Source organism: Microtus pennsylvanicus, chromosome 4 (assembly GCF_037038515.1).
Source record: "Microtus pennsylvanicus isolate mMicPen1 chromosome 4, mMicPen1.hap1, whole genome shotgun sequence".
In the NCBI taxonomy this organism is placed as follows: domain Eukaryota; kingdom Metazoa; phylum Chordata; class Mammalia; order Rodentia; family Cricetidae; genus Microtus; species Microtus pennsylvanicus.
This window is the reverse complement of record NC_134582.1, coordinates 72,037,719-72,062,245: the sequence shown is the minus strand read 5'-3', so window position 1 is coordinate 72,062,245 and position 24,527 is coordinate 72,037,719. Positions and strand designations below refer to the sequence as shown.

Below are 24,527 nucleotides of genomic sequence, written 5' to 3'. Positions count from 1 at the left end.
AACTCTAAGAGTCTGTTACAGCTAATGTATTGAACATGGCACAGACTTTCAGTTTTATGAAGGCAGAATCATGATATTTCTGTTAATGGTTTTATCTCCGGTGCTCAGCAGAATTCCCAGCATATGGTAGGTTTTTTAAATAAACATTTATTGAATGAATGTCTAAATAAATATTCAGGGAATTGTGAACTTTTCAGACAATTTTTTAATATTATTAATTCTTTTGTAAATTTCTTATTTGTTAGAGAATTTTTATAGCAGAAAAATAAGAAATTGACATTTAGTAGACTATAGTATTATTTACATTAAATGAGCTGTAGATTATATGAAATACACAGAAAAGGAGACATGCAAATTATAACTGGTTTATACATCCACACCTGGAGTCTGAACAATACATTAGTCCTGCCTGAAAAATGCAGCCATTCCTGTGCATGCCACTGTGCAAATACTGCACTGCACTCGGCCACAGACCCCCTCCCTCCATCATACGGTAACCAGCTCAGTGAGATCACATGTTTTTCTAGGAATATTGTAGGTGTACTGTACTCCAACCACTACAAAGATACTAAAAGACTTAGAACTGAAGTGATTTTCTTTTTATTTCCCTGTAGAATATCCACACATATAAGTGGACACTAAATGATCAAACCGAAGTGGAAGACTTGGCTTAAGTTATCTGTGTGATAGTTATGTCCTGGTCCTAGGTGCTTGCTCAGGAGAGAGAGACTTTGCTCTATCTAGTGACGGTCGAGTGGGCAAACCCTTTCACCGCCATGCTAAACTATCATCCAGCATTTTAGAACTATGTTCAGTAGACATGCAAAGCTACAGGGTGCTACAGCCTTAGTGACTGGAGCAGTTTTCTTAAGGAACAGCACTGAAAAGATTGATAACTGGAAGAAAGCAGATATTTTCCTATGCCGGTGAGCACAAAAAGCAGGGAAATGTGCTTTGGGTGGCAACATTCTTGCAGGTCTTCAGATACTGAGAACTTATTTGTCAAAGCGAGCAATATAAATAATTAGAAGAAAGAAAAACAAAGGCCATGTTTTTCTACAGAAATTGAATGAATTATCGAAATTTGAGAAGGTGTTAACAGTCCTGAAAATATGAATTCTTTGGGTTTTGCATTTCCACTGTGCATAAGTAGTATGGGATACTTCAACCATTCTGTCAAATAATCTCAGCATCGGCTGGAGAGCATGAACAGTTCCCCTGAAAGAGTTGCTTTATATTGAAAAAAAAATGGGGTCCAGTTTAAAAACAAACTCACTTGCCTTTTATATATATATTTTTTATATTTCTCCCATCTTAATTAATTCCTTAACTTAACTCACTTCCAACCAAATACAGTTAAAGCCTACGTATTATTCAACCATATAATGCGTTTAGGATAATGTGATCAAATTAATCTCTGTGTTTGCATTTGGAACAAGCCATCGAAGTCTGTACATCTTATAAACATAGCACTTCTTTTGCCCTTGTTTTATGACACCTACAATCTTGTTCACTGGGGAACATTTTTGAAAAGTAAAACTTGAGCAACAATCTTTTCCAAAGCACATCAGTACATTTTAACTTTGCAGTTGAGAACTTAGAACTACGTAGCCCACTCTCTCTTCGGTTTTCTTTGCTTGAAGGATTTAAGTGATGCAAACTCCAAAGACAATCTTCAAAGATCAGATGATGTGCCCTAAAACAAGTCAGAGAAAAACTATCTTTAATAGAAATCACATGGCTCATTGGGCATAAGTGGGACCATGGTTCATATAATATGAAAGGTGTTGGGAAAGTCCATTGTAAGGCCAGAAAGCATTTTTTTTAAACCCACAATTCTAAAATATGATCCAGATAGTTGGTTTTTTTTTATCATGCTTACTGAAAGCTGTTAAAATACAATTTACCTATTTCTCTCATATCTTGATCCTATTCAGATATAATCTGCTTTAATTGAACTTCTTAGAAAAAAATTCTATTGTAAATATGCAGTGGATTTTTTGAGCTTAATTCCCTAAAAATGTGTGTTTGGGGGCTGGATGGATGGATCAGTGGATAAAAGCCCTTGCAATACAAGCTTAGCAATCTGAATTCAGTCTTCAGAAAGCATAGAAAGGTGGAGAGAACCAACTCCAAAAAGTTGTCCTCTGATGTGTGCTGTAGCAATGTGGTCACACATTTCATACACACACAATAGTAATAAATTTTTTAAAATCTAACAAGGAAACAGTCTGTGTATGTTCAATACAGACCAAACACCACATTTTCACTAGTTTCTTCTTCTAGTTGGGGGAGGCCTTTCCATGGAACTTGTATTAGCTAACTTTCTGTGCTACAGCGCTTTTGATATGTGGGGGAAGAAAGTACAAACAAGAGTATTATTTATTAATCTTTTACTTGAAATTTTATTCAGTTTCACGTTAGCTTTCAAAAACTAGTTTGGGCACTTAAAAATATCAGTATAGTTAAGCCTACATTGATTTAATTACTTACATATTTTGGGCGTATGCATGTGTGTGCGTGCCCATGTCTACACGTGCATGTAGACATCAGAGGATACCTTGGGTGTCACCCGTTAGAGGGCATCCACTTTGTGAAAGTTTGAAACAGGGTCTCTCGCTGTCCTGGAATTCACAAAGTAAACTAGGTGGCTGGCAGGGATCTACTTGTTTCTGCATCTCCAGTGCTGGATTAGAACTGCACGCCATCATACCTGGATCCCTCCAATCCCTCTCACATACCCCTCCTTGTTCTTTCTTAAATTTCCACCTGGAAGATGCCTGATCTCAACTGGCATTCTTTAAAATATAGGTTCTACAGTCCCAACTCATGCTTGCAAGTCAAGTACTTCTACTATCTAAGCTATTTTACCAGCCTGCATTTATTGTGCCAAAACACAAAACAAAACAAAACATTAATCTAGGCTGGGTGGTGGTGACACATGCCTTTAATCCCAGCACTCAGGAGGCAACGGCAGGTGGGGCAGGTGGATTGCTTTGATTTCAAGGCCAGCCTGGTCTACCCGTAGATCTAGTTCCAGAACAGACTCCAAAGCTACAGAGAAACCCATTCTCAAAATGAAAACAAACAAGCAAAAATTAATCTATTGATTTACATTTTCATCATAATCTACCAACAAAGTTGGGCAGCATGTTTTTATATGGATATACTATTTATTCTGATTATTTTCTGCTGTGGAATAATCCTCTTGTGTACTGTAAAGATTTGTCACTCAAACTAGTTTAATAAAATGCTAATTGGTCAGTAGCCAGGCAGGAAGTATAATAGGTGGGGCAGCTTAACTAAGGATGATGGGAAGTAAAAGGGTGGAGTCAGAGGTTGCCAGCCAGACACAGAGAAAGCAAGATGGGCATGCTGTAGTGAGGAAAGGTACTGCCATGTGGCAAAGCATAAATAAGAAATATGGGTTAACTTAAAATGTAAGAGCTAGTTAATAATAAGCCTGAGCTATTGGTCCAGCATTTATAATTAATTTAAGCCTCTTTGTGGTAATTTGGAAATCAGCTGCCAGGTATTTGGAAATGAGTGGCTCTGAGACAGGAAACTTCCGTCAACGATTCTCATAAGTTAATTATATATGATATTGTACTTTTATATATGTATCCCATTTATACATTCTTATTTTCTTATTAATTAAAATCTTACATTAAATAAGATGAAAGTATGCCAGAAGGAGTGCTTTGAATATAAACACTCAGGCTTCAACAACATGCAAATTTTGACACAAACAATAAAACACAGTCCTGTCCAATTAAAGATCTAAAACAGGCGTGATTAAGCAAGGCCACTGCTTTTCTAACTGTCCCTTCCATGCGTACTCCGTTCTTCAATGCTTCCTTCCCTGTTATAGTTCTTTGCTGTTCATCTGGTATTTGATGGTTTACTGAGCTGACTAGAACATCTGTATACCTGAAAACTTTGTCTTCTTTCTTGCTAAACTTAAATCATTAAAAAAAGGGGTTATTTTTTTTTGATGCTTAACTTTACAGAGTTAGTACCAGTGCTATTTTTTAACTATTCCTTTGATACCATGTCAATGTTGACCTCACCATTCTTCATTTACTCTTTCATATGAATCCTTACAATCTCACTGTTCAGGTCTGAGGGAAACCCTTGTTGGTAATCTGGCAAAGAATTGCTCTATAAATTTATTGGGTTGGGAGGAGCATCTTCATCATATTGAGTTTTCTTACCATAATAACACAAACTCTCTCTCTCTCTCTCTCTCTCTCTCTCTCTCTCTCTCTCTCTCTGTGTGTGTGTGTGTGTGTGTGTGTGTGTGTGTGTCTTTTTTTTATCATGACAAGTTTTCTCTATGTAATAGCCTTGGCTGTCCTGGAAGTCACTTTGTAGACTAAACTGACCTTGAACTCAGAGATTCACCATGCGCCAACTTGTCCAGAGATAGGTATTTCTTTATTGAAGATTTTCACATTTTATTATTAGCTTAAAAATATTTTCCATTTATTTTAAACTATTAACTATTGTAATTTTTGTTATTAAGTGTAAAGTAATCTATTTTAAATTATATTATTAAATTTGAATATAGTTCACTTGGGCTCACCAATAATCCTCTTATTCTAAAAGTTTATCAATAATTTTTCATTTTATACATAAATGATCATCTTGTTAACTATTGTTTTTATAATTTGTTCCTGGTATTTATGACTTATATCCAACATTGGTTTACTAGAATGATTAGTACAATGTTGACTTGAGGTAGCAACAGACATCACACTCCTGATTTTAAATGGAGACCATATAATGAAATGAAATGAAAGTTATGCCCTGGCAGTGCTGAAGCATGCATGGGCGGCCCGAATATGGTGATACAAATCAATAGAAATGGGTTAAGATGTAAGAGTTAGTTAATAAGAAAACCTGAGCTAATAGACCAAACAGTGTTGTAATCAATATAGTTTCTGTGTGATTTTCCAGTCTGGGCAGCTGGAAAACAAATGCATGGTCTCCAGTTATAGGTCTCTGCATCTGTTACCATCTTTTGCCAGAGGAAGCCTCTCTGATGATGACTGGGCGAGGCACCAATCTATGAGTATAGCAAAATATCATTAAGAACCATTTCATAGACTTTTTTTTTGTCAGTTTAGTTCTACCCTAGGAGTCTCTGAGCCATCCAGTTCCCAGTTCCTGAATATCTAGGCATTGTCAGGCATGGGCCTCCTCTTGAAGCTTGGGCCTCAAGTTAGACCAGTCATTGGTTGGCCACTCCCACAAGCTTTGAGCTGTCTGTCATTGCTCCAGCACATCTTGCAGGCTAGACAGGTGTGGGTTGAAGATTTCGTGGCTGGGTTGATGTCCTGGTCCCACCACTGGGGACCTAGCCTGGTTACAAAAGATGGCTGGTTCGGACTACATATTGTTGTGGAATATTATTTTAAGATGTGTTAAACTTATTTATGCTGTGGAACATTTGTTTTAATGATGCAAAGATGTTGCATTCTTTTACATTGCTTGTGTTTAACTCTGTTAAGCTGTGTTACTTTGCCTGTCTAAAACACCTTACTGGTCTAATAAAGAGCTGAATAGCTAATAGCTGGGCAGAGAAAGGACAGGTGGGGCTTGCAAGCAGAGGGAATAAATTGGAAGAGAAATCTGGGAAGAGAAGATCAAGGAACAAGAAAAGGAGAGAAGACACCAGGGGTCAGTCACCCAGCTACACAATAAGCCATGGAAAGATAAAAGCCCAGAGGCAAAAAGTAGATGGGCTAATTTAAGAAAAGTTGACTAGACACAATCCACGCTAAGGTCGGGCATTCATAAGTAATAAGTCTCCATTTGATTTATTTGGGAGCTGGGTGGCAGGCCCCCAGGAGTAGAAGAGTAAACAACACAACAACACGTATCCTCCAGTACTAGGTTGTATGAATTTCAGGGTCACAGTGAAGCCGAACACAGCAGTAGAAGCCTTTTATCTTCTGCAGGACTTGTTTAATTTTATGGAGGATAGAAGCAGAGTAAGGAAGGGAGAGAAGATCTCAGTGACCTACTTCCTGAAACAAGATTCCATCCCCTAACGTTTCTAGAACCTTCCAAACAGGGCTGCCAGCTGTGAGTCAAGAATTCAGTGGCTCCCCTGGGTGAGAAATTTCATATTTATGTTATAATATCTGCCTTACATTGGGGTGACTGAGTTTTATCTTTTCCTATTGAAAACTTGTATGCCCCTTTAATACTTAACTATACTAACATTTAATGTGAAGTCTCCATCAGAAGTTCATCAATGCCTGCTTTCCTTTCCAGCAACGGCATCTTTTAACTCTTCACATGCCTTCACTGTCTGCAGCTGTCTGTTACTGTAACTTAAACTGCTTGCTTCCGTTTTGGGGGTTTCAGCTGATGGTGCCTTGGCCCCAGTGTTTCTGGGCCTGACATGTTATGGCAAGGGTACATGGTACAACAAGCTACTTACCTCGTGGTGTCCACCAATCAAAGAGAAAAAGAGGAGAGCCTGGGATCTTAGTGTCTCCTCTAAGGGCATGTTCCCAGTGACCTGAGCCCTCCCACTAGCCTCTACTTCTTAAAAGTTTTCGTTACCTCCCAGGAGTGCCAGGCTGGCAAGTAAGGATTTCTCGCGTGAAACTTTAGAAGTTATGCAACATCTAAGCTGCAGCATTGTAGTCATGTTGTATGCTATTATGCAACATTCTTATTTTCTTTTATTTTCATATATTCAAATTGTTTCTATTGTTTTGGTTGTTGCCTTATAAGGCCAGTAATTGCCTACCAATTTTTTTAGGCTAATCATTCCTTCTTACAATTTAAAATTTTAAGTTCAAAATCCTTTAACAGATTCTGTAGTGAAAGCCCACTGGTCTTGTCTGAAAATATTATTTGCCTTAATTAAAATCTAGGTTGGCAGCTATCTCCCGTTGGCACTTTGAAGTCGCTCTTCTATTGTCTCAGACTTCAGTGTTACTATGGAGATGTCTGCTCGTCTTGGTGTCATTCCATTGAGAGGTAATCTGACCTTTTTTACAGACTCTCAAGATCTCCAGATTCTTTGCTACTTTCTTCTGTAGTTTCACTTCTATGTCTAGTAATGCATTTTATTTATACACACCACTCTGCATACTTCCCTCGTCTAAAGACATCAGAGATTTCTTTGAGCATTGTCTCTCTCAGGCTCTCTGGTCTTTACTTCTAGGTCTTCAATTAGATTTTCACCTTTCATCTGAATTTGCTTTTTTCTTTCTTTTCTGTTTCACGGCTTCTTGGTCTTTTACACTGTATTTGGGGACATTCCCACAGAGCTTTCAGTTCATAATTTTTTGTTAAGATGTGTTTCATATGCTCTTTATTTTACCACTGAGTTTTAGATTTCAATAACTAAAATTTACATTTCTAGAATTTAAAAATAATCTATCTAGACTTTTTTGAGACAGAGTTTCACTGTGTAGCTCTGGCTGGCTTGGAATTCCCTATATAGACCAGGCTGGCTCCAAACTCAGAGATCTACCTGACTCTGCTTTCTTGAGTGCTGAGATTAAACTGTGTGCCTGCTTATCTAGTACTTCTTGACGGTGCCTTTTATTTACTCTCTTGCTTTCTGTCCAGTATATAAAAACATCAATAAATATTTGAGTGACAGTTAAAAAAATACCTATTATTCTAATAATGAAAACTACCACGGTACTATTTTTATTGCAAACATTTTATGGTGGATCTTGTTCATGATAGCTTGTTTTTGTATATTTGCTTCAGTTTTGAGATTGTAAATTTCAGGATAGGGCTTTTTCTCTGAGATCTGTGAATCTTTAACATGGTTCTCACTTGAAAGGATGCACTTGTTTCTTTCCAACTAACTGAATGCAATAATCTGGTACTTCACTCTTATTGTTTTGGGGATTTCCAGATTGTGTGCAAATGAAAATTCTAAATCTGTATGCTGCAGATACAGGAAAATATCATAAAAATCAACAGCATAGAAAATCCTTGAAAAGGATCCTCAAGCACATCCTTTTTCCATCGTTTAGGTGTTTCTTTAAGTTTGCCATTTCGTGAAAAACATTGTATTTCAAATCTTATTTTAAATGGAGAGTTTTACTTCCAACATGGGCTTTAATAAGACTCTGTGAGGATGAAAGCTTTATCTTCTGCCAATGACTGTTAAAATTCATGGTTATGTAACTGAGACAGGTTAATGCCTTCATGGTAGCAGTGGGTTAAGTACCACTTCAATAAGCCAGCTTTCAGTTCCTTACGTAGATGTCCTGTGTGCTTGTAATATATTTTTGAGAGGTAAATTATGCACCTTAGTATTTTGACAGAAATATTTCATCCAGTACTTATGGGTGATTGTGTGTACCTGTGTTCTTATGTGTAAACATATGTATATGCACAGGGGCCAGAGGTTGGTAATACATGTCTTCCTTGATCTCCACCTAATCATTTTGGAGTCTCTGGCTGAAACCAGAGCTCACCAAATGACTGGATAAAAGCTTAAGGAATCCACCCATCTTCTTCCCTCCACAACCAGCACCAGGGTTATGGGTGCACATACCCATTCCTAGACTTTTTATACAGATGCTAGCCATCTGAACTCACTTTACTGACTGGGCCATCAGTAAACAATACCAGTTCTTGTTTAGTTGCAGAATTTTCAGACTTATTATCTGCCATTAAATGGAATACTACATCAAAGTCACAGGCTTTAATTCTTCAAATCTAAAGATTTCTTCTGTACACGGTTTTAGAGACCTTATATAAGAACAAGTCAGGAAGGCTGGGAACACAGTTCAGTGATGGAGCTCTTGCCTATTCACACACACAGAGCCTCTATAATCCAGGCTGGCCTCAAGCTTGCTGAGGCTGCAAATGACTTTGTACTTCTGATCCTTATGCCTCTATACCCCTAGTGATGGGATTACAGGTGTGTGTCACCACTCTGTTCATGTGGTGCTGGGCGTTGAACACAGGGCTTCATGTATGATGGGCATACATCAACTGAACTACAGCCCCACACCCTTGGTTTTTAAATGCTAAATGTTAAGACTTATTGGCAAACAAGGACACATCCACTGCATTTCTTTTCTCTTGCTCTCACTTACATCTTCCATCTCACTTTCTTTTCATTGGCTGCGACAATAGATCAAGGGAGAAAGAAAGGCTACAACCCAAACTCATATAATTAATAAAGCTTAACAACATTCTTGTGTTATTTTTGTTTTCATACCTGTTGTTTTCTATGAGCCTTTTGATGGATTAATCCATCATTTTAAAGACCTATTTGCCTCACAATATGTATTTTTTTTACATTGTGAGCTTAAATATTAACCAATTTTAATAAAGTATTGTGGGGTTAATAATGCTAAAAGTCTCTTTAATATTCAAGTAAAATTCTTTTGAAATGCTTATGCTATGATGATTGTATTGGGTGCTGAGGGTTGAACCTTGGGTCTCATGCATGTCAAGTATATGATCTATATTCCAGGTGCGCTACACCACAATCCTATTGTTATAGTCTAATTTGGCTTAATTATTCTAGGTTCTCTATTGCTAGTGGTTTTGCATGCAACATAGTCAATGCAACAATACTTATAATTGACTTCAGAAATTCTCAAATATATCAATTTCACTTTGAAATAATTAGCATTATAGTGTTTGGAGGGTCACAATATCAGTATCCCCACAAGAGACTGGCAGACAACCGGCAAGAACAAAAGCTACTGGTAAAGGCAGGAAGAATGTTACAGATGCTTAACTTCATGAAGCATGTAGATCTTTAAGATAGTTTCATGTTACAACTGTTTCTGTTTCATTGTACAGGACAAGCATAGCAATGCGGTGACATAATAGACACTCAAGGATAAGGTGTCTTCTTTCTTGTTAGTCATAAGAATATTCCTTCGACAAGTTGATTTCTTTTATTTAAATCAAACTTATTTTGAGTTTATCAAGTCACCTGTAGTTACAGGTCAGCTCTGTAAGGATTGACATCTTAAATCAACAGACCTCTGGGAAATCAAGGCAATATACAATTAATGTTATCAATGGATAGCAGGTTGGAGAGTGGGGAAGAGCCAAACTTTTCTTGTAGCAAAAAAAAAAAAACAAAACAAAAACCAAAAAACAGAAAAACAGAAAAACAAAAAACCAAGCTTGATTAAAATTTCTATTTATCATTTTGATTTCAAAGAGTATGTGAGGAGAGTTTAAGATAAGGAATACATCAGAATGTATGCTAGAATCAAAGGTTGTAATTAATAATGTTTTCAATGGTTGTATCTGAAACATGTCCTATAATAGATGGGGATCTTAAGTTAGGATCAATGGATCAAAAATAATATGGTACAATAAACTACCAGTCAAAATATTAACCTATGCAGCATGTAAATTTTAAGTGGATACATTTCATATTTGTATGAACAAACATTTCTTATTGTGACTGCAAAGAATGGAGATCACTTTGTAGGACAGGCATAGTGTATTCAAAAAAGATCCTATAGCAGGCAGGATAATGATTCCCTCATAAAGAAATTTGTCTCTATAAATTCAGGAACCATAAACTTTTTTTTACGTTTCATAAGGGTCTTTTCTGATGCGGTTAAGAATGCAGACATGGAAATGAGATTATTCTGGTGAGCTCTGAATCCATCCTGGTCAAGTCGAGGAGTCATGATTTCTTCCACCTTCGGGAAGGAATGCAGCTTCTGACATTGGATTTAGCTTCAGGAGACCCATATAGGAATTGTGGCCTACAGAAATCATAAAGACATTAATGCTGTTTAAAACAAAAAGTTTTGTGGGAACCGGTTACAACCGCAATAGGCAAGAGGCTTATTCCAGCTATATCAACGACATACTGCGTAGTACACGAACATTGTAACACGTGCAAAAAGACACTCTGGCTTCATTAACTTGGTGGGGAGGTGTCAGACAACGGGCAGCATCCATTTAGCTCATGCTGGAGAGGGTAACAGGCTGCGTGGTGTGCGCTTCTTCATCAGGGCGTTTCACGAGGCTAAAACTCCGGGGTTAGTTAACCGAACCCCCCTTGTTTACCTTGTTTGTGCAAGACCTGCTGGTTTTGTTACAATAAACTAGGTAAACCCAATAAGACGACCTCTTAAAGCTCGCCCTCCTGAAGCTCCCAGACGACGAAGCCAGCACAAGGACAGCAATCTTTGCAAGGTTCACGCTGTCCTTTCCCGCTCTTGGGGAACGCCACGCGCCTGGAGCCTCAGCAAAAATAAATAGATAAATAAAAGTTCTAAGTCGGCGATGAGTACCAAATCTCGCGATATTTGGACGTCCGCAGATCGACCGGGCCGACCGAGTCCAGAAGGGAGCTCGCTGGAGCCGGTTTGGAGGCTAACCCATCTTCTCGCGATATCTGCAGGGAGCGCCTAGGGGGTCGTTCTCGCGGGATTTCGGCACTGCGGCCGGTCGCTGCGGTGACGCCCACCCCGAACTCTGCGCTCCCGGCAGGCGATGCCAGGCGGGCGGCCTCCGTGCCGTGCCCTCCTCGCCGCCGACCGCTAGATGTCGAGAGCGGCGGGGCTGCCAGGCGCCTCCCCCTGGCCCGATGGACGCCTCCTCCCCGCAGCCCCGCGCGGAATCCCGCAAAGGTATGAGCTCCGAGCTCGCGCCTTTGCGCTGACACGCGCCCCGAAGGGACTTCCGGGAGAGGCTTCCGCGTGGTTTTTTGATTGGCAGCTGACGCTTTAGACCCCTTTCACCGCGGGAACCTGAACGTCAGGAGTTAGTGCTGCTCCTCGCCGTGGGAGCAGACACCTCATCTTTTCAATGGGGACAGTTGAGTTTCATGACTATTAGATGAGATGTACGCAAGTGACTCCACTTTTGACCCGTAATAAGCATTCAGTAAATGTTAGATATTTTTCCTTTCCGTCTTTGCATATGCCAGTCACTAGACGATAGTAGGAATTTGTTAAGTGGATGAGTGAAGGTCTATTTAGTTAAGTTTTAGTCTTATTACACAGACAGCTTATTACATGGTGTATTGAAGCCGAATTCTGCCTCTAGTAGACCACCAAGAGTTTTTGAAGAAGGCATGGTTATTTCATAAGTATCAGGATGCAGGCTTGCCCCCTAACTTATATTAATTACAGTGATTGCTATAACTGATTAAAAATCGTTTTGTGTATGCCTGCGTGTGCATGCACCAGGCATGTGTACGTTAGAGGACAACTTGAGCACATCAGTTCTCTCCTTCCACCTTGTGAGCTGTGGGGATGGAGCCCAGGCCACCAGTGTTAGCAGCCAGTTGGCTTACAGGTGGAGCATCCTATAGACCTTACAGAATGGATATACAGTTGACTGTTTGTTGCCCAGGAATCTTCTGATAAATTTTGCTTTTTCCTTTGAGGAAGGTCTCTCATGAAAGCAAGGCGGGATCCAGTGCTAAATCTCAGAGTAGGCAACAAGCCCTGAACTCCGGGGCTATAAATTCATAAAGTCATCGTAATTAAGGGCCCACGAATATAAATGCCTTTGTGAGTCTGTCTGCTAAAGGCAAATAAGTAGAACTTTTTTTTTATTGATTTTATTGAGCTCTACATTTTTCTCTGCTCCCCTCCCTCCCTTTCCCCTCCCCTTCAGCCCTCTCCGTGGTCCCCATTCTCCCAATTTACTCAGGTGATCTTGTCCTTTTCTACTTCCCATGTAGATTAGATCCATGTATGTCTCTCTTAGGGTCCTCATTGTTGTCTAGGTTCTCTGGGATTGTGATTGGTAGGCTGCTTTTCTTTGCTTTATGTTTAAAAACCACTTATGAGTGAGTACATATGATAATTGTCTTTCTGGGTCTGGGTTACCTCACTCAATATGATGTTTTCTAGCTCCATCTATTTGCCTGCAAATTTCAAGATGTCATTATTTTTTTTCTGCTGTGTAGTACTCCATTGTGTAAATGTACCACATTTTCCTTATGCAGTCTTTGGTTTGGGGCATTTAGGTTGTTTCCAGGTTCTGACTATGACAAACAATGCTGCTATGAACATAGTTGAGCACATGTCCTTGTGGTACGATTGAGCATCCTTTGGGTATATACCCAAGAGTTGTATTACTCCGTCTTGAGGAAGGTTGTTTCCTAATTTTCTGAGAAATTGCCATACTGATATCCAAAGAGGCTGTACCAGCTTGCACTCTGACCAGCAATGCAGAAGTGTTCCCTTTACCCCACAACCTCTCCAGCATAAGTGTCGTCAGTGTTTCTGATCATGGCCATTCTGACAGGTGTAAGATGGAATCTCAGAGTTGTTTTGATTTGCATTTCTCTGATGACTTAGGATGTTGAGCATTTCCTTAAGTGTCTTTTAGTCATTTTAGATTCCTCTGTTGAGAGTTCTCTGTTTAGGTCTTTACTCCATTGGATTGTTTGTTCTTTTGATGAACAATTTCTTGAGTTCTTTGTATATTTTGGAGATCAGCCCTCTGTCCAATGTGGGGTTAGTGAAGATCTTTCCCATTCTGTAGGCTGTCATTTGTCTTGTTGACCATGTTGATTTACAGAAGCTTTTTAGTTTCAGGTGGTCCCATTTATTAATTGTTTCTCTCAGTGTCTGTGCTACTGGGGTTATATTTAGGAAGTAGTCTCCTGTGCCAATGCGTTCAAATGTACTTCCTACTTTCTGTTCTATGATTTTCAATGTGGCTGACTTTATGTTGAGGTCTTTGATCCTTTGGACTTGAGTTTTGAGCATGGTGATAGATATGGATCTATTTTCATTCTTCTACATGTTGATATCCAGTTATGCCAGCACCATTTGTTAAATATGCTTTCTTTTTTCCATTTGATATTTTTTGCTTCTTTGTCAAAAATCAGGTGTTCTAAGGTTTGTGGATTAATATCCATAAATGATCCCTGGAAATAAGATGCAGGGAAACTACTCACTACCTTTCTTTGACATTGTTCTTCATTTTATACCCATTATGTGGTACAGTGTCTGATAAATAATCAGTGTTCAAATCATGTATGTTGAGTGTCAAATTAAGGAATTAGGTTTTAAAAATCAGAGGCAGATGCATCATTTAAAACAGAAATTATGTGTTCGGAACTGCATGGTATCGTTAGCTCAGGCTCAGCTAGCGCTGTCCCAGAGAGAAGACACTTGGACCTGCACACCCTTCGTGCCTGGACAGTAAAGTAGGGTATTAATTTCATAATAGAATAACAGTTCTCAGTTTTGACCTTAAGAATAGAGCGGGAGAACATGTTTTTTTCATGTGTACTTAGGATGACTATAGTAAAACCACCTCAGCAAAGTTAGTGGGAATAATGCTTTTGAGGAATAATTGATGAAGACCATCACGGTGAGTTATTCCTGCTTAAGACAGCCTATACCTCTCATTATAACCAGAAATGTTTTGAAGTTCTAACTGGAACTTTTCAGGAAGATCCTAGGAAAGCACTGATGGTCTTGTGGTATCAGTGAGGACTGTGTAAGAAAAATAATCCCCAGTATCCTTACAGTTATAGCCGTATAATTTCTTAGATCCTTTCAATGAGGAATTCCATTTGGAAAATTGCCTTTTCTTAGTGCTCTCCATTTTGTCCTCCTTAAGCTGCTTAGTAGTATATTCTAGGAAATCTCTCCCCACTCATGCTGTCTTCAGAAGAGAAAACAAGACAGTTGGCTGAATAGTTAACAAAGAGCGAGTTCAGGTGCATAGAAATCAGTATCTTCAGTAATGGCAGGATCTTACAAAGGGCTCTTAGGACTCATTTTTGTCTGTCTTTTCAAGACTTACTTTATTTAAGGTGTATGAGTGTTTTGCCCGTGTATTTATGTGTACCACATGTTTGCCTGGCACCCAGGGAAATCCGAAGAGGGTGTTGGATAACTTGGAACTGGAGTTATAAATGGTTATGAACCACTGTGTGAATACTGGGAATTGAACCCTGGTGTTCTGCAATGGCTTCAAATACTTTTCAGAGCCCTCTCTTACAGTTTAAAATATTCAACACCCAAAATAGATAAGCTGTAATGGTTGTGGCGTCATTGTAGTCAGATAAGAGGTTCCCTTGGCCTATTACATACCGGTGTTCAGAGAAGGATGGAGTAAACAAAAAGCTCATGTCACAGAGTTGCTTTCCTGAAGATTCCAGCTTCCTCTTTACTGTGTCTGTTTCTCTTGCTGTATCATATAAGGAGAATGTGTATAATATTTATAAATCATAAAGAATGTTTAAATCAGTGGATTTCAGCTCTGGTTGACCATCAAGATCAATTTTATAGGAATACACCTGATAATATATTTTAGAAAAATATGCATGAAAATAAATATTTATTTTGTTTAAGTTATTTGGAAAACATGTTATATTTTCTTTTCTCAGATAAATGAGGTATGACTTCGTGAGCTTTTAGAAAAGCTAATTTTCTTTCTTCTTATAGACAGGTGGTATCCAGGAGAAAGATGTCTTGCTCCTTCTTCAGATGAGAAAAAGCTTTGTGAAGCAACCATAAAGTCTATCACTGTGGATGAAGATGGGAAGCCATGTGCAATTGTCCTGTATTCAGATTTTCAGGAAAAGAAAATACCTCTTCAAAGACTTCAAGAAGTAAAATCAGCTAAAAATTTCTCCAGAAGTTTTATATTTGATGATGAAGATTTGGAAAAACCTTATTTCCCAGATCGAAAAATTCCACCATTGGCGAATGCTTTTAAATTATCTGAAGATGGAGACTCCATTCCTTACACTATTAATAGGTATTTGCGCGATTACCAAAGAGAGGGAGCTCAGTTTCTCTACGGACACTACATCCAGGGAAGAGGGTGTATTCTCGGTGATGACATGGGACTTGGAAAAACAATACAGGTATTTATATTAATTACTTTATTATCAGGGTAAGCTCATCCTATGTATAAGAGTGCATTAACTTATTCAAATCTCTTTTTGTAATACCACCTGTTACTATACGTTTTTGTTTGTCTCATTAGCTAGATGGTAAAGTTTCAGAATTGAGAACAGTGACTCGGTGTGTCACTATTTTATCCTCAGTACTTTGTTAGTATGTGGGGAATAACATTTTTCTTAATTTTTATTCTTAGAGAAAATGCCATATGCAATATAAAAAGTTAATTAACATCCAGCGCCCCAAGCCCTTTAAAAACGAAGCAAAATAGCCTTTGTATTTTAAAGATAAATTTGTAAGACTCGAGCTTTGTAATGAAAAATGAGCTAAATCGCCTTTCAAAGTGGCATTTAATTATACATGTTTAAAAATATATTTTGGTCTTTTTGTTTTGTTTTGTTTTGTTTTTTTGTTTTTCGAGACAGGGTTTCTCTGTGGCTTTGGAGCCTGTCCTGGAACTAGCTCTGTAGACCAGGCTGGTCTCGAACTCACAGAGATCTGCCTGCCTCTGCGTCCCGAGTGCTGGGAATAAAGACCTGCGCCACCACCGCCCGGCATTTTTTACCCTTTCCTAACTCCTCTTAAATCCTCTGCCTTTCCCAACACAGTATTCTTTCCTCTCTTAAACACACACACACACACACACACACACACACACAAGCAAAAAACCAAAGAAACCAGGCAGGGAATCAACCAACAACAACACACACTCAAAAGAAAAACGAAACAAAGAAACCCATGGGATTCATTTTGTGCTGACCAAGGACCCTGACCATAAGACTAGCTCTGGAGTGTGTGGTTGATACACCCATTGCCACTCTATTGAAGACAATGGGCTTTCCCTCTTGATCAGCTATCAGTTGTAAATAGCTTCTTGGCTAGGAGTGGGACTTCATGCCCACTTCCCTTTTTCCATTCTGGGAAGCTGTCTGTCTTGAACTTGTGCAGATCTTGTGCCTGTTGGCACAGTTTCTGAGTTCATGTGTGCTTCAGTCTTACTATACCTAGAACATGCGATTTCCTTGGAGTTGTCCTTAACTTCTGGCTTTGTAACCTTTCTGTTTCCTCTTCTGCATAGATCTGAGCCTGGAGGGGAAGGGTGGGTTAAAGACATCCCATTTAGTGCTAAGTACGTTGAAGTTTGTCACTCTCTGTATTACCATTTTTTTTAAGCAAGCAAAAATCTTTTTGCAAGTATTGTTCTGAAACATTCTCTGTTTCTTTTTATCTTCTGTGAGATGAAAAACAATAAGGAATGTGGTTATCTCTTGTCTTATGAAACCCACTTGTCACCCTCCTTTTTTTTTTTTTTTTTTTTGGCTAGGCCTTTGGTTCGAATGTTTGAACTGTTTCCCAGTCTCTCGTTTATTCTATATCAGGAGGTAGCTGCAGGTGAGGGAAGGTAGCTTATAAAAACGTTTGCTTGGCAGAGTTTAGAAGGGAATGCCTGTGAAAGCAAAACTTTTCCTGGAAGATATTTTATCTTTGAAATGCAGGTTATGACTTTTATTGTTCTAATGTGATAGTCTTAAATTTTTATCTATTTATCTGTATATATTCTGTAAGCAATTTTGTAAATATTCCATAGTAAAGAACCTTCTGATTAGTTTCTTCTGAGGATTAGTTTTAAAAATCTTCATTCTAAATTTGTCATAGATCTGTAAATTGAGATTTGTGTAGACCTGTACTGTGGCAGTGAACTGTGGTAGACCAGGCCTGATCTTCTCCAGATATCCGTGTTCCTTTTGCTGTGGAGTAGTAGACCAAGTATCGTGTTTCTCTAATCTTGCATGTCAGTGTAGTTTTGACAGATTTAGGCCAGTAAAAATAGCATAGACGAGATGAGTGCCATTTTGGCCCTGGCCCGTGAACTACCTGTATGATTCTTCACATCCTTCTTTCCCCTTTGTATATTATTAACACATTATAGTTAGCATCACTTTAATTATATCAGGCTGAGAGATTTCCATGGCTTTAGTCTCCCTGTTCACTTAGGGTGTGTTCTCAACTAAAGGACAAGTTTATACCTTTTTTGGGTGTGGGTGAATGAAGCAGTAAAGTTAGAAGTTAGTGTATATTGTTGTTATTATCATTAGTGTATTTAGGGAATTAGGTAAAGCTGATTTCTAATTGGATCTTAAAATGTAGTTACGATATTTTACAAAAGTCTGAGTGTTTTTAAAAATGATTTGTTCTTAATTATGTGTGTATGTGTGTTTCTGTGCATGAGTATGAGCACATATGTGTGCAGGTACCTGAGGTGTTCAGAAAAAGGTGTATGATCCCCTGGAGCTGGAGTTGCAGGCAATAGTGAGCCACCCAGTGTAGGTGCTGAGAACCAGACCTGGTCCTCTGCAAGAGCAGTGCACTTCTTAGCTGCTACACCATCTCTTCAGCCCTAGATCTGAGATTAAGTAAATGAAAAGCATTTCATGTTTTTGCTTTAGGGAATTTGGCAAATCTAGAATTAAGATTATTTTGGAAGTATTCTAAAGTATTCTGTTTGTTTCCTCTAGTCACTTTTAATAACTTTTGTGTCTCAGTTTTTGTTCTATGAAGCACCCACTTGTGAATTTTTGATAATTTTTTATTTTGGTGGTGGTGAGTAATTAATATTCCTAACTACTGAGCCTATGGCTTAAGATGTTTTTTTTTTTAATAAACAACTTTTATTTCTTCAAATAACTCTCATTACCATTCCTTTTCTTCTCTCATTTGGGTTTAGGTAATTGGTATCTACATATTAAAATCACTTTTCTCATAAGGTGTGTACTGACAAACACATGCATGGATGCAGTCACACTTGTAATTCCAGCACTTGGGAAGGATGAAGCAGGATTGCTACAAGTTTGAGGCCACCTTGACCAGGTTACTAAGTGAGCTTTAGTCTTCCCTGGGCTAGAGTAAAAAAGATCTTTGTCATCCCCCTTCCTTGTCCCCAAATCCAAACTTTCCTTTATAGTTTTTCTACTTTCTTTTATAATTTTTCTCTAGATTTCAATATTTCTATAATTTATTTTTTAAAGTAATGATTTATTTACTTCTATATGAATACCCACCTCATACACTTTCATCCCAAATCTTTAAAACAACCTTGCCGATATTATTTTTATCATTTTTGCAAAGAACTATTTAGGGAGTTGAATCACCTTGCTGAAGTTCACACCGCTGCCAAAGAACTAGAGCTAACGTTTTAACCAGCCAGCGTCTAATTGGTTGAACGTTACTTGTTGTTGATCGTGTGACTACACATGCTTTTTCTTATTTTTAGCCTTCTTATTTAATTTTTGGAGAATAGCCACTATTTAAAATGGTATGTGTATTGATGAGTTGTGGTACCCTACCTTAAATTGGCATTGCCATTCATTAGATAATGAAAGGTACTAATCTATGAGGCAAATATTTCTTCCTTTAAGGAATTCATTTTTTACAGGAAAAGAAAAATGTATAGTTTATTCTAGAGGCTTTGAGAAGATAGTATCCATGGATAGAAACAAATAGTAAGGTAATATCTCAGATGAGGGAATAAAGAAAGAATTCATCAAATGGACAGAATTGTTCTGAGATGATGGCCATGTGGAGTTTTATGTGTTCAAAGGCAGAATTATTATATGTTTGCTTGTTAATTCAAAGAAAGTACCAATATTTTTATGCTTCCTCTGACATATTTTTGTTTGTAGTTTACTGATTAGTTTGTCACATGTACAGTGAAATTATGCATAGTGATAAAGTCTTTTTTTCTTCCCAGGTTATTTCATTTCTGGCTGCAGTTTTGCATAAAAAGGGAACTCGTGAAGATATTGAAAATAACATGCCAGAGTTCTTACTAAAAAGTATGAAAAAGGAACCCTCTTCTACAGCCCAAAAGGTAAAATGTCTCCAAGTATTTAGCTTATAAAGCTGACATTGCAAATACAGAAGCATTTAATCACAATATAATGTATTATACATTTTAAAACAGGAATTTAGACATTAAACTATTTATTTAATTAGACTATTTTTGGAAGGTTGCCAGTTTCATCTGCTAGTTGAATCAAGTTATATCTGAGACTTGCCCACCCTGTAACTAATCAGGCCTGGCTCTGCTGAGATCAGACAAGATTGGACATGTTCAGGGTAACATGCACAAAATAAGAGATTTGTAACAAAATTAATAAAACAATAAAATTATCAGAAGCGTTACGCTTGCAGCCTTTGTATACGTGTGTGTGTGTGTGCGCGCGCGCGCGCGTGCATACGTATGCAGAGGCACATGCACATATGCTAACGAGAACCAGAGATCAGTGTCTGGTGTCTTCTTTCTTCACCTTAGTTTTTGAGTTTTTGAGTCATGGTCTCTCAGCAAACCTGGACCTTGCTGATCCATCTAGACTGGCCAGCCAGCAAGCCCAGGAATCCTCTTGTTTTTATGTCCTCAGTGCTGGGACTGTAGGTGTTCACTGGCACCCAGCCTTTTAAACCATGGGTGCTGAGGATTGAATCAGACCCTCATGCTTGCACAGCAGGTCCTTCACCAACTGAGCCATCTCTAGTCCCCTTATGTGCTCTTCTGTTGTCCTCAGTATTTAGAAAATTAATAGGAATAAAGATGGAGTGATTAGATGAAGACAATTTCTGTTTTATTAAGGTAGTGAACTATATTCCTCAAGTTCTAACATGGGGTTTCTTTAAGATTTTATAAATCTTATTCATAAGATTGCTATGAAGTCCAAGTTTACTCCAATGACCTCAGAAGAGTTATATTTATATAAAAAGTTGAGAAGTACTGGTTCATGGTATTTCTGTTATTATCTTAAATTTTCTTACTATTTTACCAGCATTCATGCATGTGGTCTGAGATAATAGCTGCCTCAGTTGACACTGGTGTCTTCATTTATTCTTTCCTTCCTTCCTCCATGTGTCTGTGCATATATATTTCAATTTTTTGTCATAGAACACATCATTTTCATTAGATCTCCTTTAGCTGAAATTTTACTAATTTGTGTTGTCTTGTATTCTAATAAATTCCATTAATGTATAGATGTTCCTTTGATCACTACTGTAGCTCCATTACTATCTTGATAAGTAGTAGTGTCCTCGTTATTCTTGTCTGAATTGTCTGTGACTCCACTTTTGCTCTTTTTACCCAAGTACTATTTAAAAGACAAGTTCTAAAATTTCCATATAAATACAGTATTTGTGATGGAAGAGCTTAGTTCTTAGGATAATATAACTGAAATATTTCCTTTGTAAAGTATTGATACTGTATTTTGTGTAGTCTGTTATGTGAAAATACCCATTTATTTTTTGTATCTTTGTTATTATGGACACATAGTTGTGTACGTTCTGTTTAACCAAACTTGATTGCCTTCTTAAAAACCTTAATCCTATAATTGAGACAAATTAGAAAGACAAGGATCCTCTTGACTGCTGAGTGTCGAGAATTCCAGCACAATTAGCAGATTTGCTGTGAGACTTGCCTGTCTATAAACATCAGAGCCATTTCAAGTAAAATACTAAGATATGGAATTTTGCATAAGACTTAAAGGGATATGTCCTTTGGGTTTGGCTCACTCCTTTCACAGCTGTAAACCTGCAAGTCTTTGAGATGCTCACTAGACTATAAACTTTGTTTACGGGAAAAGTCTATGTTTTCACTAGCTAGTGACTACTATAATAGGGATTCCTTCAACATTTGTCACCTGTAAACCTATCCACTGTATCTCAGGAAACAACCTATGATCCCATTTACTGAAAAATGGTATTGAAGGAAGGGTGTTAGAAATTATTTAACAAGGGAACCGTATAGCCACCAAATTATCTATATGGCTACTGCTAAGATACTTAAACTCAACTCTCTTGACAAGCTCATGTCTGTATGTGGCTATGTACTGTTTTTTCATATTTTCTCATCCTGAAACTTTTGCAGTGTAGTCAAGAATCCTGAATTTTCTTGAGTGACAGTCTCTGAAAAAGAACTCAGGCTTGGACAGGTGGCAACTGTGTCTCCTGCTTCTAATATGATTTTCTTGTTTATTTGAGCAACTGAGTTCTGAGAAATTAAATTATCTGTTATGACTGAGGTTGTGTTGACCTTGTGTTTGTATTGACTTTCATTAGTCTCTTTAAGTTTGGTTTCATAGATTTTGTTTGTATATTGGTTACATACTTGGTTAACAGATTATTTGATGATTTCTGAGTTCAAAATTTTATCTTATAACTTGACCTAAATAATTTTATTATGTTCTGTCATTACGTATTTTAGATGATGGTTCAATGCTGAATTGATTTTTTTTCCCATTGAAAGGAAATTCCTTTTTGTTGAAGTACCAAGCATTCTATCTTTGAAATTTCAAAACAGAGCCCTAATATTTACTGTAGAATTCTTTCAAATAAGTTCACTTTTGAAAAATGTGTCTAGGGGTCAGAAGGATGGCTCAGCAGTTAGGAGCATTTACTGTTCTTGCAAAAAGTACCAGGGTTTGATTCCTAGCGTCCACAACTCAAAATCATTTTTAACTTCAGCTCTAGGGGATCATATGCTTCTTCTGGTCTCCACAGGCCCCTGCATGCATATGGTGTTCATATGTGCATATCCACACACACATAAAAATTAATAAATAAACATTTTTTCAGAAAAAATATGTACAATACTTTTTTGTAGGGAAAGCTAAGGAATGATGCCAGAGTCAAGTTTTTGACAAAAGACTCGTTCCACTGATTTTTCTGAAAACCCCTGAACATGACTGTTACTGACCTGGTCCTTTCAGCTGCTTCAGTTTGTCCATTGGGTTCTGCTCTTGCTTTTGTTTTTATGACTTTGTTTAATGGTTATTCTTTCATTGGTACTATTGTGGCCTTCTCAGTTCTGCAGCGGGTGGGGAGTACACACCCCTGCCATCTTCCTGGACTTCCTGCTCTGCTGGGAGCTCCTTTCCAGGCATCACAGCACAGATAGTTTTCATAATTTGTTCTTCTTTTTGGTGGCATTAGTGCACATATGTTTTCAGAGAATCTATTTGAAGGAACATACATTTTTAAAACATGTTTTGTGAAGCCGAGCAGTAGTGGCGCATGTCTTTAATCCCGACACTTGGGAGGCAGAGGCAGGCTGATTTTTGTGAGCTCAAGGCCAGCCTGGTCTACAAGAGCTATTTTCAGGACAGCTAAGTCTGTTACACAGAGAAACCCTGTCTCGAAAAAACAAAGGGAAAAAAATGTTTTGTGAAAAAGAGAATAAATAAAGTAAAGCTAATGCCAGGATTAAATCAACCCTGAAACACTGATCTTTAATCTCTTTGAAAAAGAAACACTCAATGAATTAGATGCTACAAATTAAGGATTAGTATTTTGAGCTAGGGATGTATGTATGTGTAAAAGATCTATTTTATATACATTCTAAAACTTTGCAGGTATGAATAAAATTTTGAGGAATGCGTGAAATGTAAGTGCCAATGAATTCCTAAAGGAAAAGACACAAATCAAAATCATGCATTTCAAGTGCTTATTCTTGGATGATTCATTAGATTTAGGCTAAGTTTATGCTGTAGTTTGGTCTTTATGAAATAAATCATACCAAGTTAATTAAAATATTATCTTTTAAGATCAAACTTTGGAGATTTTTAAGAATAAATTATAAGAGAAGGGCGGAGGCTATGGAGACAGCTTAGTGGGTAAGGTACTTGCCGTGATGGGGCCCTGAGTTTGTACCTCCAGTGTCCGTATAAAAAGTGGGTTGGCAGTTTGCACCCATGACAGTGCTGGCAGCAGAGATAGGCAGAGCCCAGGGCTTGCCAGACAGCCAACCTAGCCGAGATAGGAAGCTCCAGGTTCAATGAGAGAGGAAAACATTCAAAATCATTCTCAGCCCTGCACATCTGTACACATATACATGCACCACACGGAGAAAATTAAAATTGAAAAATGAGAGGAAGAATTTCCTAGCAATTACAATACCAGTGTTAGAAAGATTTTCAGTTGTATTGAGCAAAAGAATTTTTCAGCTATTTTGTGTAGCATTTACCATCTTTTTTTATATGACTGAAACAATTCATAAGTTTCTGTTTCCTTCTTTTACTGTGATAAAACACTCTGGTCAGATGCAACTTGGGGAGGAAAGGGTGTGTTTATTTGGCTTACACTTTCAGGTCATACTCTGTTATTGAAGGGCAGGAACTCACAGTGGGAACCTGGAGACAGGAACCGTGGGGGAACACTGCTTGCTGGCTCATTCTCTCACTTGCTCTCAGGTTCATGCATAGCTAGCTTTCCCATAGCTTGTCCAGGATACTACAGCCCACAGGAGGCTAGGTAATCAAGTAATAATAAAGACAGCTCCCCACAGACTTGCCCACAGGCCAGTTTGATCAAGAAAATTCCTCAATTAAGGCTTCTTTTCTAGGTGACCCTAGGTTATGCCAAATTGACTACTAAGACTAACCTGAACAGAAACACTGGAACAGAAAAATAAGGAGCCAAGCAGTTTTAAGAATAGGTCACAGGCGGCTGCATTGCAAATGATGCTACTGTAAACACCGTTCTGTGTACAGCTCATCAACCTTTGTAGTTAATAAGTATAGGGTACGTTCTTAAGACAGACTGCAATTGTGAGGGTAGGAAAACTGCTGGGTGCCCAGATGGAGCTTGTACCCAGGATTGTCATTCTATAATATACAAGATTCAAAGGGA

General features: G+C 38.1%; 1 protein-coding gene and 1 long non-coding RNA gene across 4 annotated transcripts in view; one reads left to right on the top strand and one right to left on the bottom strand.

The window, feature by feature from the left end:
- Ercc6l2 (ERCC excision repair 6 like 2) overlaps positions 1-24,527 on the top strand; it is a 96,849-nt gene that overhangs the window by 4,404 nt on the left and 67,918 nt on the right. The window contains exons 1-3 of one of the 3 annotated variants that reach the window (XM_075969374.1): positions 11,301-11,609; positions 15,399-15,823; positions 19,609-19,728. In XM_075969374.1, the coding sequence (XP_075825489.1) occupies positions 11,567-11,609; positions 15,399-15,823; positions 19,609-19,728 (588 nt within the window). In that variant the 5' untranslated portion in view covers positions 11,301-11,566. Of the gene's footprint in view, positions 1-11,300; positions 11,825-15,398; positions 15,824-19,608; positions 19,729-24,527 lie in introns of those variants that run through there. The other 2 variants (XM_075969377.1, XM_075969375.1) reach the window with 2 other exon arrangements.
- Positions 9,763-11,257, bottom strand: LOC142847986 (uncharacterized). The gene is made up of 2 exons (XR_012910340.1): positions 11,044-11,257; positions 9,763-10,736 (listed from the first exon to the last, which is right to left on the bottom strand). It is a non-coding gene; the product is annotated as an uncharacterized LOC142847986 (long non-coding RNA).